Source organism: Aegilops tauschii, chromosome 1 (assembly GCF_002575655.3).
Source record: "Aegilops tauschii subsp. strangulata cultivar AL8/78 chromosome 1, Aet v6.0, whole genome shotgun sequence".
NCBI classification, from domain to species: Eukaryota; Viridiplantae; Streptophyta; class Magnoliopsida; order Poales; family Poaceae; genus Aegilops; species Aegilops tauschii.
In genome coordinates this window covers 23,872,604-23,893,315 of record NC_053035.3, presented here as the reverse complement: position 1 = coordinate 23,893,315, position 20,712 = coordinate 23,872,604, and the positions used below count along the sequence as shown (strand labels likewise).

At 39.8% G+C, this 20,712-nt stretch overlaps 1 protein-coding gene across 2 annotated transcripts; it reads right to left on the bottom strand.

Moving 5' to 3' along the window:
• Positions 1-2,559: 2,559 nt before the first annotated feature.
• On the bottom strand, positions 2,560-16,921 carry LOC109775779 (poly [ADP-ribose] polymerase 1). 2 transcript variants are annotated; one of them, XM_020334476.3, is made up of 20 exons: positions 16,652-16,921; positions 15,210-15,259; positions 14,877-15,081; positions 13,769-13,934; positions 13,381-13,684; positions 11,650-11,845; positions 11,096-11,245; positions 9,558-9,618; positions 8,898-8,961; positions 8,529-8,789; positions 5,659-5,896; positions 5,457-5,569; positions 5,294-5,370; positions 5,043-5,206; positions 4,334-4,525; positions 4,105-4,213; positions 3,707-3,789; positions 3,472-3,609; positions 2,958-3,140; positions 2,560-2,871 (listed from the first exon to the last, which is right to left on the bottom strand). In XM_020334476.3, the coding sequence occupies exons 1-20, from the start codon at positions 16,796-16,798 to the stop codon at positions 2,824-2,826; spliced, it is 2,949 nt and encodes a 982-aa protein (XP_020190065.1). In that variant the 5' UTR covers positions 16,799-16,921; the 3' UTR covers positions 2,560-2,823. The 2 variants fall into 2 exon arrangements, with proteins under 2 accessions (XP_020190065.1, XP_020190066.1); XM_020334477.3 differs by having other exon boundaries at positions 13,381-13,681.
• Between the last annotated feature and the right edge of the window lie 3,791 nt (positions 16,922-20,712).

Here is a 20,712-nt window from a genome sequence, read left to right as displayed (position 1 = left end):
GCGTCCAAATGTCATCCTTGCTGGTAGCTCCCGTGATCGTCGCCGGCGCCGTAACAGCGGCAACGTCGAACTCCGCGATGTTCGTCCTCTGCCGAGACAACGTCGGCCGGCAACGGCTTGTCCAGCTCGCCATGTTATCTCTGCCATTCTCAGCTTGGGCGCGGCCGGCAGCACCGTTGACAGCGTCCTGCTTCATACCGACGTGTACCCGCCCATGTACGGGCGTCGCTGCCACTGCTACGTCGACCTGCCGCGTGCACATCATAAGCTAGCTAGCAGGAGAGCCATACATGTGTGCATGCAGCATGCAAGGAAGAGGACGAGAGAAACATGCATAGGAAGGCTACAAGCGAAGAGCCATGGCCTCTGGGATGAGCGGAAGGCAAGTGCGTAATCGTGTTTTGCCCTTTTTCCACCCAAACAAGGAATTGTATAGACTCGTCGTAACAGAAAAACTAACAAAAACTGGTTTTCCTAAAAATCCTCTAAAAACCAGTTTTCCAAAATCCCACGTCTAATTCTCCGTATCCAAACAACCACTTTAGTCTCCCTTATAGACACGGTGCAGGCTAGAGCTTACATGCGGGAAGATGTGATCTTGTCACTGCCGCCCTTGCTTTGGAGGGTAAGATGGTATCCGACGTCCTGTTTAGGGCTTCCAAGGACTTCCTTTCGGTCCCCGGGCATTGCGGGCCTTTGGGCAGGCCTGATGCCGGGCCCCATGGTGAGCCACCCCCGGTGTATGACACCGTCAATCATTCTCGTTTTGACCCAATTGATAGCAGAACCTATTTTGTGAAGAGAGGAGCGATTGGGGACATCATAATTTTGTTTGTAGACACATGGACCATATTTTGATGACCAAGATGGACCCACTTGTGCCATGTGAAAGCTCCATATACTGGATGAGGATTAGAGATATTAATTTATACAACTATGGCTACACTTGAAGGAAAAAAAATATAAGGCAAGCATGTCAAGTTTGGTGAAGCAGTGAAGTCTCACTTACACCGTGTCTATAAATCACTAGCTCCCTCGTGTAGCATAAGCAATGCTCGAAACTACAGTAGTGACAATTGCATACAATATGGACTAGTCTATACAATAAGAAAATGACCGATACTAGGAGTGGCTCCAGCAACTCAACAACGACATCTTTTAGAAATGGGATACATTGGAAATTTAAGTTGTAGTAAGATAGGAGAATCAAGTCCTGATTCCTTCCTGCGACAGGCAAAAGCCTGACAGAATGGTAGAGTTCATCTCTGTGTCAACCAAGTAGAGCTTTAGCAAATTAAACAAGCAAGGGGGTTAACAACATCGATGTGTTGGCGATGTAGTTTTCTCTAATCCGTACCCAAGCTCTTGTCAGCGTCCCAGCCGCACATTCAGGTGCTTCAAAATCGGAGCGCGTGAGGAGACTAATCGATACACTGGTGCCCCGGCCAAGAAAGCTTTCATCTTCTCCAGGGCAGCAACTGAACAACCTCCCTACAGACCCTCGAAGATGCTCAAGGCGAGGCGGTGTATGGCAAGGATGCTGACCAAACAACCTTAGCTACATTCGTCTAGAGGTAGAATAAGTCATCCGAACCGGCTACTATTCTAGGATGCTGAATTTGATGTGTGAGGTTTCCAGCCGGCACCAACAAAGAAGACACTGATGCACTGTGTGCGGACGAGCTAAACGATGAGTGCATCTTACAAACCCATATAACCACGATGAAACATGGTTCTTGCAAGTAGAGATGATTTTCTTTTGTTGGGATGGCCTGCAAGCCAGAAGGTGACCACAAAATGACTTGCATCTAATCTCCACGTAGAGTAGATCGAACCCCAATCTCACCAAATGTGTTAGACCATCACCACCAACAGAGTGAGAAGACCTTGCAGGCAGTAAACTAAACAAATCTCTATACCAAAGCAGCAGCTCTATCCCAGGATATGTCCATGAAAACAACTAGCGGGTAGTTGGATGAGGGCGATCTCTACCCGAGCGGTGACGTTTGCCAGCATCCATGCGTTTTCCGAGCTAGCATACCCAAACAATAGTTCAGCGGGTTAGAGGGGAATGCAGAATCTGATCCGACTCTGGTTGAACTAGAGATAGAGACGAGGAGCCAAAAAGCAACACAGAAGGATGCAAGACCAAACCATGCCGTCGGTCCAGGACACAGAAGGGTTGTGATGAGGGGAACAACAGGACTTGGTTAGCACCATGGCCCAACCATGTTGCAACCTTCCAGACTTGGGAGCATCCTTATTTGGTTCAGAAAGGAAAATTCTTGCCTGAATTTTAGACTCGAGGGCCCTCAGACAGACTCGCACCGAGGGTGGTTGTCATAACCAGACCGGTAAGCTGCATTCTAGACCGTTGATGATCAGACGACCAAGACTCTGAAGGAAAGCTGCGCTCTAGACCGTCGACGATCAGACAACCAAGACTCTGCAGTAAAGCTGCACTCTTCCTCTAATAGTACAGCATCGATTTAAATTCAAATACAAGTACGTGCAAAGCATAATGCAGAACGGCAATAGTTGACATGTGCAAAGCAAACATCAGGAAAAGCAGCAGTTCCTAAAGATTGAGCATCCATCATCAACAGGCGACAACAATGCGAGGGGTTACTCGCGCCACTCACACCCGATGCCCATGCCATATTCCCAAAATGGATCAAACGCGAGAGCGGCACAACCTACCTTAAGCTGCGGAATAGTTCACCGATGCCATTGCATATGCAACAGTGCAGACTAGCTACTGAGTACTGACACCAAAGAAGATTCTTCAACTAACAGTCCAACTCTACTCTCCTATGTTCCCAATCAACGCTTGTGACGGAATCTGACCTTCAACAAGAACTGCATCTTCACCTGCCAAAGGAGAAGAAGGTTTCATGCAAGATGAGCAGCAAATTCCTCTAACTGCGGTAGCATAAGAGCAAGTAGGCTCAACAAACCTGGGCTGTGTTGTAGACTATATACTCGTTGTACAGAAGCTCAGATGCCCTGATAGATGCTGGCACTGGCTTGCCACAAGGCACGACAACATCATCCCTCCATTTCACAAACTCCGACTCTAGGGGCACAGTTTTTCCTAAGCCCTTGGTCGAATGCTTTCCTCTTGGAGGTTTGTCCATTGGCTGCACAATAAGTACCAAGTACAGATGCTAAATCAGAATAAACATGCAAAAAACTGAAAGCTTTTATGTTGAGCAGTAAGGACAATAGTGCAATGCATTGGGGAACAAGGACGGCCTAGTTACTATCTCATTGAGTTTCTTTTTTTTTGCTGAAATTTTGATAAACAATGAACGTCGTAACAAAAACATATTCAGAAAGTTTGATTACAAGAATCTAGAAAAAATAGCTGACACAGCATCAAATCACACATGGTTACTTCTGGTGCAAGGACAAAAGTTAGCATGAGCAATTAAATTTTCCCTTTGAATACCAAGATATTTTGTAACTCACCGTGGCTTTTTTCAGTTCATGCATGTCTCCTAGAGCAACCTCAGAAAGAAGCATCAAGCCGGTCGGATTTTTTCTATCCACATAACAATACTGTGCACTCTTGCTTACTAAATCTGCGAAGTAGAGGCCTTTGCCAAACTTTCAACAAGTGAAAGAAACAACATGTTATTAAATTCCACATATAGTTTAGCAGAGTTCCAGCATATAAAATGTATAAAGTGAATAAAGAGCAAACCATATAGCCTGTCACAGGAGCCTCAGGAGGTGCTATCCTTAGTCCTTGACTAAGAATTCCAATAAAATTTGTCAGCCTTGAGCCTACAAAAATTGAGTTTTACGGCCATGAGATGGCAGGAAAGAAAAAATAATTCTGGAAAGACAAGCAAAGAAATTAAACACCTGTAACCTAACATATGCAATATACAAGTGCTCAAAATAATAAGGGAAAGCATTTAGAATCATTGATTGCCTGGAAACTATTTGTTAATCAATTTAGTAACACGGATCTCAACTTCCACTCCAACCCAGATTTAGCCATCCAACTCCAAGAGCAGAAAAGCAGCATGGGCAGAAGCTACCTTCGAAATATTGCCGCAAACTATATGCTCTGTGTAGTTCAAAATAATTACTTACCATGCCATAATAGCATCTTGTTATGGAGATTATTTTTATATCTTGAGTACTTGTTGCCTTCCCCATCTCGATCAAGCACATAAACTTCCTCTAATTCCAATGACCAGTCCTTCAAAGAAAAATAAAGCACATGTCAGCATGTATGTATACAGAAGAGAAGAGACAGTAGTCTTCTGTATTCTACCTACACACAAACAAAGTATTATTTTATACACAAGAAATTGCATACCTTGTGAGTAGGAGCATGTGTGTTGAGAAGATATTTCTCGACCAGCTTGTAATCTTCACTATCATGAGCTAGCGGGGTGATGTCACAATGAAGTTTCTTGTACTTGTCATCAAGAGATTCATCATTGTCACCATCAAAACCAACTAGTTTAGAAGCAATTTCAATATCCTGAAGAGCTTCAAGCATTTTCGCCTGTGCAAAAGCTATAGATCAGCTAGGTATAACATAACTCAGGTCATATAATCAAGAAAAACGGGTACATGAGAAGAAACTCAAGAATCAAGATAATCAAATGACAAGAAACATGTGAAGAATAAAAATAATTGTCTGTATTGCATTATAACATCTCATAAATCCTTGCAAAATGTGAGAGGCGTTGAGAATTTGCACCATGACTAGCAGCACCATGATCAGTTTTGTTTTCACCTATAGGAGTTTGTTTCATTTGTGGCTCTGTTAGAATAGAATTTAACAAGAACATGTTTTTCTTCTTCTGATTTCATCTTAGTGTTAAGGCAAATGTCTCATTCTCCAGCTACATAGCAATGAACCCTAGTTGCACGTCACTATAATAGGATAATTCTTTGCAAATTTGAACATTCGTACATCCACCACATATGAATAAGTTGGCATGAATTAGGAAGTGCGAATAGGGATAGGATACTTTTGCCAACTGACAGGAATAAAATGCAAGGCAACAGGCACATACTTTCATTGTCAAGTGATCCTTATCACGTATAATATGTGGATGAACAGAAGGAATAAGAGTGAAGAAACGATTGCTTGCAGCAACAATCAAGCTCTCTCTAAGAGCCAGTTCTTGATTGCCAGTGTCATCCAGTAGATTCTGTATCTCAGTTAATGCTTCAAATCCTGCACGCAATGCAGCTAAGAATCTTCGAACCATAATAACATTATATGATAACAAAAATAAATGGCTTCCTCATGATCAAGATAGACCTTTCTGGATATTTTCCTTGCTTAATTTCCCAAGGGGCATTTCTGCCATATTGATTTCAAATTCCATCATAGCAGCCCTGGAACAGAATAACGTGAATAATGACTTCAATAATAAGAAGACATGGATGGAAGCAATTCCCTGAACAAGAAAGTTGAGGCACACCTATATGTTTCAACATTGAAAAGCATCATCATGAGTTCCAGCACCTGAGGTGCAAGTGAACTTTTCATTTTGCTCATGTCCTTCCGTTTTGGTGCTTCCCTTACTCCGTAATCCTACAATAATGTATATCACATCATCAGTTCAAATCCACAAAAAGGAGAAATAAAACTATGTGAACAAACTTTTTTTTCCAACAACATACAATGTCAAGTGGATAAAATCTCCCAGGCTGCTTCTGAAAATTTGTTTTTTGTTCCCATGCTTCCCAGGGGTTTCCAGTCTTTTCCAGAAATAATCTTTTAAATTCACGTATTGCGTCAGTTTTTGACATCTCCTCCAATTTCTTTCCACCAATCTTTTCACTGCCAACTCGTCCCCACTTTCGAAATACATAGCATTCACTCCCATCATCCTCTTCGATGATCTGAAGTATATAGTAGCTTCAGAAACAAAAAAGCAATTTGTAAGAGATAAAGTAAGGCAAGCAATAACCTATGTAACGAAGCAACAGCAGAATTAGTTATTTTCCCAATGTAATAGTGTTTATGTTCCTGGAGATCAATCTCCGACAGGAACAGGAACCATAATCAAGGTAAACTTGCGCATATGTTTTTTGATTCTGGAAACTATTAATATACATAATTACAATCATGTACTTAATTTAGGAGACTCGAATGGGGAATTTCTACATGGATAGAGCAGCCAAATGTCCCCTTTTTTTTACAGTTGTATTAGAAAAATAAAAACAAAGATGGGGCAAGTTGATCAAGTAACCCCTCCACTGAAAGACCATGTAAGGCCCAATCTTTTGTGTGTGTGTGTGTGTGTGGGGGGGGGGGGGGGGGGGGGGGCAGCCCGGATCTTGTTTTTCATTGGCGGTCGGCACGCCACATCCAACATCCCCTCAGACCGGTCTTTCTGCACGCCGCTGGGAGACAAGAGCCATCCACCTCCCACATTCATCCTAGCATATGATGTATTTGATGTTGCAAAGATCATCGTGTGAGGACTGAGGAGTTAACTTGAGGAGATCAACATCATTCGTCAATGAGAAGGACTGAAGGAGGAAACATGCAGTACTCTCATCTTCTCTCCTCTAAAACATATATACAATTATACATGGCATGTTCTTTTCACTATATACCTAAATAAGTATCCCGATAAGCCTATGTTTGATAAATACTATTTTCCGGTGTCCCTGTATCCATATGTGTACTGTGCTACATAGTCTGTATATTTCCCTTTGAGCCTAATACAAATCACACCGGCAGCCACCATCCCTCAGCATGATCAACTGGAGACGTGACGCTGACATCAACGCCAACTGTGATGGCAAAAGCAATGCGACGACATTTATGATGGTGATCAATAAAAGTTCCATGGTGACAATGTTAACAAGAACTGAGCTCATACGAGGAAGATGACCGAGGTGGTAGCACCCAACCCTCCTGCCATTCTGTTATGGTTTCTTTGTTTAGCTGGTTATTACCCTACTCTTTGGCGATGGTAAGCCAGCTTACCATATCCCAGTGCCGTGCAAACTGTACAAGCGGGCCGTACGGGCTTTGGTGTGTATGGGACTTGGAAGCCGATGTGAAGGACCACTAATCTAGAGGGTGCATATTACAGGTGGAAGATAAGGAAACCTTGCGTAGGAGGTGGTCACAAGTTCTAATTGTATCCGATCCAAACTCCCTACGCGTCTACGACGGAGGCTATATAAAGGAGAAGGAAGATTACCGCCATCCAGGAGCTATATAAAGGTGCCGAGGACCCCAGAAAGGGACCAAGCAATCTATATCCATACCACTGTTCAAGAATTTATCCGATTAATCAGTTAACGGGCCAGTTAATCGCTACTCATAGGGTGGACGAATCGAATAACACCTATTCGCCGCGTTAACTTGTCAGGCCGATTAATTGACCTGTCAGACCGATTAATCAGTTGTTAGGCCGATTAATCACTGCTAGCCCATTAACTTGTGGGCAATCAAAGCCCAAAATTTTGACCTGTAACCCCTCTAATCCCCCTCTCGCTCCTGAATAGCTAGGGTTCAACCAAACTGTAGCCTATTTTGCTATGTTACATAGCTGAGAACATGAGAGTATGTTATAATACGTTAAAAACTAGATATATGTTGGCAAGTTCCTATTTAATCTATCGATTAATGGCCGACCGATTAATCCAGTTAATAGGCCCATTCACCGATTAATCTCTACTCCCAAGAAGACCGAGCAGCTACCAGTTACCGATTTCCTGAACAATGATCCATACAAACCCTAGTGATTATGGCGCCTATTGCCCAGATTGATTATCGTAGCTCGGCGAGTTGCCTACCAACTCGGGAGATCTCCCTTTTGTAACCAATATTGTGCACTTTTTCCTTATAATACTACTAACTGAGGCAGGAGTAGGGATATAACCCACACAAGGGGCCCTGGGGTAAATCATGTCAAAATCGACCTGGTGACCTGAGGTGATGTTCCCTTGACTACAAATCACATGCAATTGTCGTACCATTGTGAGGCATTGACGAAATTATCCTCAACCCTTTGGCCTGATTTTGAGCCTGTTCAGGCTAGTTAGTCGGTCATTCTAAAATGCCCCTGTATGATAAACCTTGTGTGGATGAGAAGAAAGTCTGGAGTACAAAGTATTAAACCATCATCTAAGTTTTAGATAAACTCAAATTGAATTCGAGGAACCACAACAAAAACAAAATGTGAATAGTAACTCAGATTTATTACCCATTATAGATTAACTACCTCCAATTCCTATAGCCTGGATACATACACAAATAAGATAGTTGCTTCACGGTTATTGTATATTTCTCCTAACCACTAAAGTTCAGGTGGAATTCATTAAAATTGAAGGATACTGCAGTCGAAAGAGGATATTTGGAATGGAAAGCTTGTAGGGGGTAAATGAGAGAAAAAACTTGTTGCGGGATTTATTAGAAGTCTAAAAGTGCCCTAACCAGTAGGCACTATTCGCAATCACCCTAACTCAAAATGTATGTCACAAATTTGCAACAAAACCCTCAAAAAAAATATTATGAGCAAAAACCTTGCCTGTTAACACCTTGTGTCATGTCAGAAATGTTTAAGGTTGTATTGTAAATGCTTTTGCCATTTTCCAGAATATGGCCCGTATCTTGCAGACCGGAAGCCTCATGAACAGCACTTCGGCCCTTAACTTTAACAGTGACCGTGCTGCCTTTTGATGACTCCTCCAAGGTAGTCGCTACTTTGTATAAATCAAATGGAAGCACCCTGTTTTTTCTAATGCATTCTCCAAGGTAATCTTCTCTGACGATTGGTATCTTCTGCCTCCTGCAAACAAATTCATATATATAACATGATATTCCAACCTCAGCATTAGAGCAAAAAGAACATGCCAAATTATGATTGAAAAACAATGGATAGGGTAAAATGTGAGACCTAGCTTTCCTGACTTCAGCACTCTCGTTATCAAGCCCACCACATGAAACTACACAATTAATATCTGCAATGCAGGTAAACATAAGCATAGTGCAATAACATCGTGCTTTGAGGTTCATGTATTTTATGTCTATACAAAATACAGCATTGTACCCTCCGTGATGAACCAATCTGTACTCAGCTCGTATTATGCACTACCAGATATTGAAAATAAACTGAAGATTAAATGGTAGTCGAACCCAGACCATGGGCTCATGCTGAGGGTCGCATATTTTATTTCTCTGCACAATGCAGCATTGCACTCTGTGATAAACTATTCTGTGCATGCTAGGGACTGAATATGAACTATCAATTAAGTGGTAGTCAAACCGAGGCCTCACTACAGAAGTGTCTTCATTATGGTATGACATGAGGGTGTGCTACAGTGAAGATGGTGAAAATATAAGAATCTCAAAACATGAGATAGTTGGATCTAAGGGTGGTATAAGCCAACGGGGCACCAATCCATATTGACATAAGAATAGCCATAAGATAGCCTCTTCCCTTTATCCCTACTCCATAAAACAATTACCTCAGTTATCCATATATGTTGCACAAGGAAATCTAGGTTCCAATGCTATACAAATCCAATTGTAAAAGTTCATATATGCAAAGAAAAACCTTTGGTAACCCTGGGACTGAAGTGGGCACCAGCAAGTTTAAGCTTCTGCTTCAACTCATCCTACAAGAGTTCAGCTCGTTAATTAAATATAGAACTTGTAAAGAGCATTTGAAACAAGCAATAAATTAACTAACTACAACAAATAAAAAAAAGAGAAAAAAAACTGGGTGTCACATGCAACTAGATATACGACCTATAGTATCCATCTGATGTGAAATAAAGGAGCCAGATCACATGAGGCAATTCGACCCTAGAATCTGACAAGAAATGATTTTACATGAATTCAACACCTTGCTCCTTTTGCTCATGTTACATTCTAAGACCAGTGTTGCAGAAAAGTGATTTGGAGGAAGTATAGAGCTGGATCGATACACTGCAGAAAGCGATTCAAAGGGACTGATGCTTGAAGTTGCAGCAAATCCAAGGAAGAACAAAGCAGGCATCAATTTATTCCTTCTCTTTATTATACATTGGAGGAAAAGGCTCATAGATTCAAAGCCTTGCCTTTTTTTCTCTTGCAGCAAATCCAAGGAAGAACAAAGCAGGCATCAATTTATTCCTTCTCTTTATTATACATTGGAGGAAAAGGCTCATAGATTCAAAGCCTTGCCTTTTTTCTCTTTGACTCGATGCAGGATTAGAGATGGTCTAACAAGCTAACTGTCCATATTCCGACGAATATCAAATATAATGTAAATTGGAGAAATTGTTGAGAAACATAAAGAAACAATTGACACACAGCTATCTGTGTCTTTCAAGACATTAGTCCATTCAAGAGAACTAACAGCTCAAAAACTATCAGAAAACTACTTCAAAATACCAGAGGTCAGTTGGGTACTGAGTACTCCCTCCAATCCAAAATGTAAGCCTTTTAGGACACTGACACGTTCTTCAATGATACATTGAAGATCAATTTCTTGCAGATTTGTACCTCAAATAAAAAATAGTCATGGACTATAAAAGTATATTTCATGATAAATCTAGTAAAACTGATCTGATGTTTTGGATGCTAGTAGTTCTTCTCCTCTAGATAGTAAAATCTAGAAATGTTTGATTGGTAAAAATGCTTAAAGGACTTACATTTTGGATCAGAGGTAGTACTTTCCACGTTTTCAGTTTTTTCATAGACAAACCATGCAGTGTGTGCATAAACTGATTCTCTGGTACAATATAGTAAGGCTCTGTTACTTATGCCCATTTAATCTTTTGGCTAACCAGCCTCTGCCTATTTTGGAGGCTACTTTTCCACAAAAGATTATAAATTAGGCACAGCATACATAGCATATTCAGTGACAACAAAATGAGCCTAAGTATCCCTTGACACAAATTTACTGAAGCAATCATGATGCATACCACTTCAGCAAGGATGCATACTTGCATATAGATGCAACTCAACAAAGACTAGAGATTCACGCAATTAATTTTGCACCCACTTTAAACTAATAGACATTTTACATAGGATGTAACCAAACAGCAAGCAAAACAGAAAAATAACCTAAAAATATAGCGTACAAAAAAATTAATGAAGATTACTTACAGTATCTTTAGATTGTCCTACTATACAAACTCTCAAGTTATCCAATGCTTCACCGACGAGAGACTGCTGAGGTGATTGACCTACAGACTTCTGAGGTGACATTGGGGGAAGAACTCGCTCTGGTTTCTTAACCTTTTGAGACTTGAACCACTGCAAGACAAACATGTTTATTAACCTTCAACTGCAGAAAATGAAGATGCAGTTATTTTCTGTTAGTGAGTGGTGCCTACTGTTAATTTGATCACAGGAGTTTCTAGTTTGTTTTTTTCTGAGAAAACAGAAGGCGGGCTTGGGAACTAAATGAGCCTGGGACATGGTTGGGCGGGAGGGTCCAACCATTGGGTGCCCTTAGAAGTTCTAACCATGGAGCACAATGTTCCCAATAATGCATAATTTCCCCTCCAAAAATAATATCTAGCTCTGGGAAGCACTTAATTATTTACCTAAATATATGGTTCTTTTGGTCCTTGGATGAATCCCACATTAGCTACAAGACGCTCCTCTCTAACACGAAAAGTAAATACTTGAGCTTGAGAAGCTCCAAGATGCCCTACCTTTGTAAGATAATCATTCTTTATTTCATCAGGAATTTTCCATTTTTTCTTCATGCGTACAGGTTCTGTTGTCATGTAGGTACATTTGGACCACTCTGAAACATGGCCATTGCACTGATAGTGACCACCATAATAGTATAGGCAGCTATTACAGACTGGGCAAGTGCCCAGCGCTCCAAACAGCATCCCATCAGCACTGCAAGAGAACAAAAATGTTACAAAAAATAGAACCATGAGACATTATAAAGAGTGAAGCATCTGAATACTGTGAAGTACGACAGAAAGAGCAATGCCACAGGCTGGCAAGTCGGTGTAGTCAAAATTCAACAATACTTCAGCAGGATACCAGGCCTAGTTTCAGAGCTCTTCAGCTCCACTAAAAGCTACTTCCTCCATTCCAAATTAATTGAAGTTCTAGCTTTGTCCCAAGTCTAACTTCTTTAAGTTTGACCAGGTCTACAGAGAAATATATCAACATCTACAACATCAAATTAGCTTTATTAAATTCGTCATAAAATATATTTTCATACTACATATATTTGATGTTGTAGGTATACGCACATTTTCTATAAACTTGGTCAAATATGGAGAAGTCTGACTTAAAACTTAATGTGGCTTTTGAGGTCAATTAAACCCCATAATTATTGAACTTAATTTTGTTGATCAATTAGAATTGCTTTATACAACGTATAATATTGGTTCAATAGTTGTAATACTTAGCATTAGACAAGTAATGGATGTCCACATCTATAACACATAATCAACAGTTAGCCACATGATTGTGCTGGTTTGGCTATATAATCATGTTGGGTGTAGGTGGGTGACCATCTGACCTCATGTTGCATTTCACTCAAAAATAGTTGTTATAGTTAAATGTATCCAATTCCCCCTCAAGTTTGACCATCAATTTGACCAATGTAACATGGGTTGTGTGCCACAAAAATTACAGCATTCAATTTGTATTCGGAAAAGTTTCCAACTGTATAAGTTTTATGACACATGACTCATATTTTACTGGGAACGGAGTACAAATTTGAGTGGAAACTAAAATCATTAGTACTCCAGGCAGGGAATCTAAAGAGATGGTTTGTCAAGCATTAAGATAGCCATGATCCAAAATATTAAGGTAGCCAGCCAGGAGCAGACAGAGCTTATTAGCACATAAAAAACAACTAAAGCAAGTGAGGTTCGACTCTTCTGCTTTGGTAAATAGCCTATGACCCAACCAGTAGAATAATAACCAATAGAACGCCATCTTGCTTCCTACCAAATTTGGTTTAAGTGTTTTTCTTCCCTATTCTAAAGCAGAAATGTTATTCCCCTTTACCTCTAAATAGTATTTGACCATAAGTTCCTTCAAAATAGCACCTAATATCTTGAAAACAAGCCCCATCAGATTCCTGGTACCAGCAGGTCAGCACCAGGATTTGGGATCCAGAAAACAAGCACAAAAATCATCACTAGCAAAAAGATCCGCTTGTACAAGTTTCCACTTCCTCTACAAGCACTAAGTGTCATATATATAGTTATAATTCTAACTTATTCTAACAACACAAAGAACTGCTTGTATGGCATAGGCATGAACCTAACCCCTTGCCCAAGTTATGGCCAGAGGCAAGTGCCCTATCCCAGTCTCTGAACCTTACTGAGTTTAGCACATGACAACAAGTAAAATAATTTGCGATTAGATGAAAATCCATCAAGAAAAGAAAAATAGCAAAAAAACATTACCATCGTTCCAATAGATCCCGCTCTGGTCCAGATGGATCTTGCTCATTAACTTCAAGCATATCCCTCAGCTCAGCAGTTGAAACATGCTTTTTGAGTTCATCCTTTAACTTCCAAAGTGTGTCACTCTGCTCTTTAAGCTTTTGGTGCAGATCAGCAGAACTAGAATTTGGCTCACATGGTACAACAAGTTTTCCTTTGCTTCGTGCAGCACCTTCAGATGTACTTCCATCTAAGTTCGGAGCTTTGGAGTTACGCATATCAATGTCACCAATCTTGCGCTTGGAGCCCTTCGAAGTTGTTTCTTCTTGATGACCATTACAAATACAACAAGTCAGATTATCAAGTTATGTTAAAAAAAGGGACGAAAAACTATGATCTCCATGCTTACGTTTGCTGGCAGCACCTTTCTTAACAACATCAATAATAGCTCCTCTATCATCGTGCGACAAGGTCTCCCAGCCTGGGAATTTCTCAACACTTGCAGTTGGGGACATTTCCAAGAAACAACTAACATGATACCAACCTTGACCGTCAAGTTTAGATGAAACACGAACCTAATCAACATAGCAAACTGTTACAGACACAATTTAAGAGTCAAGACAAATAACATAATTTCACAGCATAATTTACCCTACCACTGGTATTAAATGTTAGTATCTCTTTATACTTGGTGAGCTAAATGAAAGATTACAAATCAAACATGTACTTCTTGACCATAGAATCTTTTGATTTGGACTCTAGAAATCAAAGAAATGCATATCATTCATCAATCAATCTAGCACAAAATCAGGAATCCCATGTACGAAAAAGAATATAAATCAACACAACCATTTGCTTTACCAATTCCTGCTTTTCGGAACTTATTTTGCAGGTGACCTAGCATGCTAGTAGCAGAGAATTTTTACATAACTGGATACCATGTTGCTGCCTTTACAGGATATTACAGTTATTCCAGATTCCAACACAGCAGAATAATAAAAGCTTGGGCATTATCTGCAACCTGATCTGCAGTCTGACTTGGTCATAGATATGGTGCAGAAAACAATGTGCCATGTTCTTTTTCGACAGAGAAACAATGTGCCATGTTCATGTGTTTCAAAGCCATATATAGAACAGTTCTAATCTCTGAGTTCAAAAAATCAAGAACAAGTTTAGGTTTGGGAGACTACGACATATCCCCCAATAGGTGTCAGGTGATTAGAACTAGAACTAGAACTAGAAATATGGTAGTACTATAATTATGTGACAGTTGTGTGCAATTGCATTAAGATTTATTCAAGAATGTGAAACTCATGTCTCTATATACAGTAACTAGTAAGTGAGAAATAAGAACAACACATTAAGATTATTGACCATAAGGAGGACTCTGTTTAGGACCATAAACATTTTATACACAAGAACTAGTAAGTATAAATTCCTGGATTCACGCGAGACTAATAAAGTTATATTCACAACAAAAAGAAATGTGCGAAAACAATTGGTCAACAAATACGTACAGTGCCTTTTGCAATCTTTTCACTGCACCGTCTACAGGAAGCACGGGCAGATTGAGCAACCTCAATAGCACATTTGTCAGAAATAGCAGCTGTGGAACTTGCAGTTGCAGTTGCAGTTGAAGTAGTCGAGGAATTTGCAGCATAGTTTCTTATCTTCTCTTGGTCATCCCACCTAAGTGCATCTATTCCTTCAACATCATCAACACTGGTCAGAAGTTAAGAGTAGAGTTAAATTTTCCATGGTTTATACTCAGATACAAGAGTCGGATAAACTAACAGGCTGAATACTTTAGCCTAAAATCCAGTTGATGAGTAAGAGACATAGTTACATACGATTTTATCTGGTTTTTCTTGTTGAGGATGCATTTGGCATGGTTCCACATCTGGAAAAGAGAAAACATGGAAATATAAATTATAAATAGATGTGTAAATTAGCAAAACTGCATTGGTGATATAAGTTGGCACAAGGCATCGTATTTTCCTCTGCCTCTTGAAAAACCGACCAATCACCAACCAAATGCTAGACATAAAATTCCAGAAAAACACAGAGTCTATCAGAACATCATTGAGACATAGATACTGTACCCATCCATAACCCTCTGAATAATAAGGAAAACATAATGCTAAGCAAGCTATCCATGTTAGAAAAAATGATCAGATAATGTGACTTTTAGAACCAGGAAATAACCAAGAGTCGCCTTAATTTCCCTACATAATATAGCGTTCTCCCAGTGAAACAGTTAAGAGTGTCCACATGAGCCAAACCAAAGCAAACAGATATAGAATCACAACAGTTAAGAACCCACTAGTACTACGAAGAGCAGTAATGAATAGATGAGAACTGCAGTTGCCTGACAGTTAAAAATGCTAATGGGAACCGTATAAAAGTGAAATGGCTTATAAGCTATGTTTATCGCACTTGTATCATAAAATGGTTCAAAGTCCAAACAAGCACGGTATCATGTCCAGACATATCTTACAAAATATGATGTCCAAACTATTATCTAACCTGTCACTGGATTTTACTACTTTAGACACATTGCAAAGGGCACCATGCTGATGTTGTACCAAATTATTATGCAGTTTAGATGGACTTCTTCGCTTTAAATTAACAATTAAACAGTTAATGGTTACCTCACGACATATGAAACTAGAGCAGCCTACGGCTGGTGATGCAGAAAGGCATATAACATAAACAGAAACATATATCAAATTAATCACAGGCGTAAGATTCAAAGCCTGCATTTTACATGTCAGACCAATAGTTGTTTCAGGAGTTCTTTTCAGCAATGATACGAGCAAAAAAAGATAATGCAAATCGACAGATAACGGGGGCGGCGGGCACCCAGTGCTGAAATCGAAGCATACAGAATTGCATTTCGAGCCCCGCATTGCGAAGGGTGTATTGTGTTCCAATCATCACAGGCTCCGCATTACAAAGGGGTTGGTCAGTCAGTCAGACAGACAGAGCACGCCAAATCCCCATCAAGAACAAGCCGAGGTCAGAAATCAAGACGAACACCGCCCGTCAGATCGACTCAGTGCATGCCGCACACGAAGCCGCCGTCGGATTGGATTCATCCGAATCCAATCGGGAGCCCCTGACACCAGTAAAATAAGAAGAACGCTAAACCGCCCCAAAACCCTACCCCCGCGGGGCCTTGAGAGGTCGGTCAAAGATAGATCCGCCCGCGGAGCGAATAGGGATTCACGGCGGGGAGGGCGGGAACGGCGGGGAGGAAGGGGGTGGGGAGGAGGGAGGCGGTGTTACGCACGGGCATGAAGCCGTCGAACTGGGTGGCCTGGACCATCTTGCCGAGGCGGAGCGCGTCCTTGGCAATGGGGGACTTGCAGGACTTGCAGGAGGACCGCCCGGACTTGGCGTACTCCGCCTTCCAGGCCTTGGGCGGCGGCGCCGCCATTTCCGCCGCTAGCGCTCCCCTCTCCTCTCCTCTCCCCTCTCCGCCCGCCGCTTCTTGGTGTTGGTGTTGGCTCCCCCGGCACCAGCAGAGGTGTGGCCGTCTGGGTGGAGGAAAAAAGGGTGTTCGCTGTTTAAGAATGCTCTCTCTCCTGGCGATTACGTTACGTATTTTAGCAAAAAGGGTGTACGCTGTTTAAGAGCTTGATGAAACATCTTTTCCTCTGCGTTTTGATCATTTCTTTGCCTCGGATAAAATAGCACATGTTTGAGTGACAATTATATTCCCTCCATTTCAATGAATAACATGTGCACACATCTCAAAATTCAACTTTGACCGTAAATTAGAACGATAACTTTTTGTGACTTCAAACATTGTACTCCCTCCGTCCGGAAATACTTGTCATCAAAATGGATAAAAGGGGATGTATATAGATGTATTTTAGTTCTAGATACATGTTTTTTAATCTATTTTGATGACAAGTATTTTTGGACGAAGGGAGTACGTACCATTGAAACTTTTTTGGAATACGAGTTATAATTTTTGTCTCATATAGCCAACATTTGTTTGGTGCTCCCTCCGTTCCCAAATATAATTTTTTTCTAGACATTTGTTTGGTGCTCCCTCCGTTCCTAAATATAAATTTTTCTAGAGATTTCAACAAGTGACTACATACAAATCAAAATGAGTGAATCTACACTTTAAAATATGTCTACATACATCCGTATATTGTAGTCCATTTGAAATGTCTAAAAAGACTTATATTTAGGAAGGGAGGGAGTATAAATTATGGTCAAGATTTAATTTTGGAATATGTGTGCACATTATTCATTTGAATGGATGGAGTGTATAGAATATAGCACATATTGGTTTCCCCCCTCCATTCTCATATCTGGGCCCACCTTCAGATTTCTTTGGATTTTGCACTCTCCTAGTATGCTCCAAATCGAACCCTTTGCCCCTCATCGTTACAAACCTCGGTTCGTCGCCGCTCTTGACAACAGTCCACCCATTGTCGCCGCAACATGATGCGGAGGGCTAACTCCTCATCTTCGTCCACCTTCGCCTCATGGACGAGGGCGTCCCAGTCGATGGGGGCATCCTCGCTATCGGACTCACCACTGCCGCTGCCGGCGCACGACATTGGGAGAGGAGGGGGGTGGGAGGGGAGTGGAATCGACGGGGAGCGGAGAGTGAGAGAGGTAAGGTTTGGTCCGGGTGGAAGTTTTTAGTATGGATTGGGTGGGGTTCGTGTGGGCCGGTGTGGGTTGGGCTGATTGCGGTCTTGTCCAATCCACCATATATGAGCTACATATGAAGGGTACCGGTCAGCCCAGATGTATAGGGGTCGTTTGAGGAGGTCGGTTGGGTCGGAAAAAGCTAACTAGATACTGACCGAGTTGTCCGCCTGGTCAAAATAGGAAGTTCGGCTGCAGATGCGCTTAAGAGGTTTGCTCTTAACAGTAGCACGTCTCGCCAACCCATCCGCCAGAATAGGAGGCCGAACCAGCACGGACCGGCAATCTTCAACGCTCTTTTTTCATCCTTTTACACTTTTTTTACCTCTTTAATTCCTCTATATTTCGAAATATTCTGAATATATCTATTACAAAATAAATTTACGTACAAATTTGAAAAATAATAATCACACATTCAAAAAAATTAAAACATGTATAGATAATATGTTTCTAATGTATACAAAATTGTACAATGTGTATTAAAAAGTAGACATCAAAACATATATATGAAAATATGTTAATCATGTACTCCCTCCGTAAACTAATATAAGAGCGTTTAGATTGCTACTTTAGTGATCTAAACACTCTTATATTAGTTTACAGAGGGAGTACTTGAAAAACGGTTAATTGTGTATATAAAAAATGTTCCACGTAAACACAAAAAATGTATGGAAAAAAGCAGACATAAAAACTATATGTTTAAAAAATATTAAACATGTCATGAAAAATGTTAAATGAATATACAAAAAGTGTTCCTAATGTAGGGAAAGAATGTATAATGTGTATGAAAAAAAAAGATATAAAAAATATGATTTTCAAAAATGCAGTCATGTATTTGGAAGGTTAAACGTGTATATAAAAAATATTCCTGGTGTATACATAAAATGTAGAATGTGTATGAAACATGACATCAAAATATATGTTTGAAAAAATATTAATCATGTATTAAAAAATTATACACAAAAAACATTTATACAATGTAAAAAAATGATTGTGTAGGTTTAAAAAATGATGTGGCATTATAAAGAAATATTCACATGTTTTAGAAAAATGCCCATGATTTTTCTTGCATGTTTGTAGAAGGTTTAAATAATGCATAGTTAAAAGAAATGTTTATTGATTTATAAAATGTTCATTTCGTATTTTTAGAAAGATTGATCATGTAATCATAAAAGTGTTCAAAACCATATTAAAAAAAGTACATCGTCTATTTGGAAAAAACATGTATCAAAATTATATTTCGTTTGTACACTGGGAATGTATATTGTGCACTAGAAAACATAGACATGTGTTAAAATAAGCCTACACAAGAAACAAGTAAGAAAAATGAAGTAAAAAAGTACTGGTGAAAACCAAGAAATTAACATAAAAACTGATGAAGAAACAAAGCAAATTAGAAACCAAGGAAAATCATGAAATAAAGAAGAAACCCGGTGAAAAAACAAAGAAAACAGAATACCAGAGAAATGGGTGAAGAAACAATGTAAACCAAAGAGAACAAAAAAGATATTTCAAAACTAATCAGACGATAATCAGGCCGTCCCGCCCGTCAAAATATGGAGTCCGGTTGTAGATCCTCATAGGAGTTTTGCCCTTTTTTTAGAACAGGAGGTTTGCTCTTGATAGTAGCATGTCTCGCCTCAGGCAGCCGCCAGAATGGGTCGGCCCAGCGTGGACCACAAGTCTTCAACACTCCTTTTTTTCATCCTTTTTCACATTTTTGCTTCATATTTTTACTTTTACTAATATTTGGAAATATATATATATATATATATATATATAATAAAATCTCCTTACATGCATACTTGAAAATATTAAACGTGTATTGAAAATTGTATACTGTGTATGAATAACAAAACATCAAAACATATATATGAAATTAGGTTAGTTATGCATATGTAAAAATGTTAAACGTGTATATAAAAATATTCCTCGTATACACAAAAAATATATGGAAGAAATTCAACTTGTATCAAAATAATGATTCATGTGTACACCCAAAATGTATACTGTGTACTGGAAAGGAGTTACATGTGTTAAAGAAAAACCTATACAAGAAACTAGAAAGAAAACAAAGGTAAACAATACTGGTGAAAACCAAGAAAGAAACGAAGAATACGGATGAAAAACAAAAAAAACAAAAAATGATGAAGAAACAAGAAAACAGAAAAACTAGAGAAATTGAGTGAAGAAACAAAGAAAACCAAAGAGAACAGAAAAAAAAAGACATTTGAAAACTACTACCGTGTCGTCCGGCCAGTCAAAATGGGAAGTCCGGTTGTAGATGCTCTTAGGAGGTTTGCTCTTGACAGCACCACGCCTCGCCTCAGGCATGCGCCAGAATGGGCCGGCCTAGTGCGGACAACGGGTCTTCTACGTTCCCTTTTTCATATTTGTAATTAGTGTTTTTAATTATATTTCAAAGTATTCTAAACATATCTACTACAAAAATCACTTTGTGAACAAATTTGAAAAAATACTAATTGTGTATGTGAAAAGTAAAACAAATGAAACCTAGTGAAACCCGAGAAATAAATGAAAACCCGGCGCAAAAACAAAGAAAACAGAAAACCCGAGAGAACGAGTGAAGAAACAAAGAAAACCAAAAAGAACAAAGAAGACAAAACCAGGAAAAAGACTACAAAAATGAGCCAAAAGGAGTGCAACGACCAAACAAAA

Coding starts and splice junctions, on each gene's coding strand:
- LOC109775779 (XM_020334476.3), bottom strand. CDS start 16,798: ATGGCGGCGCCGCCGCCCAAGGCCTGGAAGGCGGAGTACGCCAAGTCC. Junction 11,246..11,649: donor AGAATGATTATCTTACAAAG/GTAGGGCATCTT, acceptor TTTGTCTTGCAG/TGGTTCAAGTCTCAAAAGGT. Junction 2,872..2,957: donor TAGTCTACAACACAGCCCAG/GTTTGTTGAGCC, acceptor CTCCTTTGGCAG/GTGAAGATGCAGTTCTTGTT.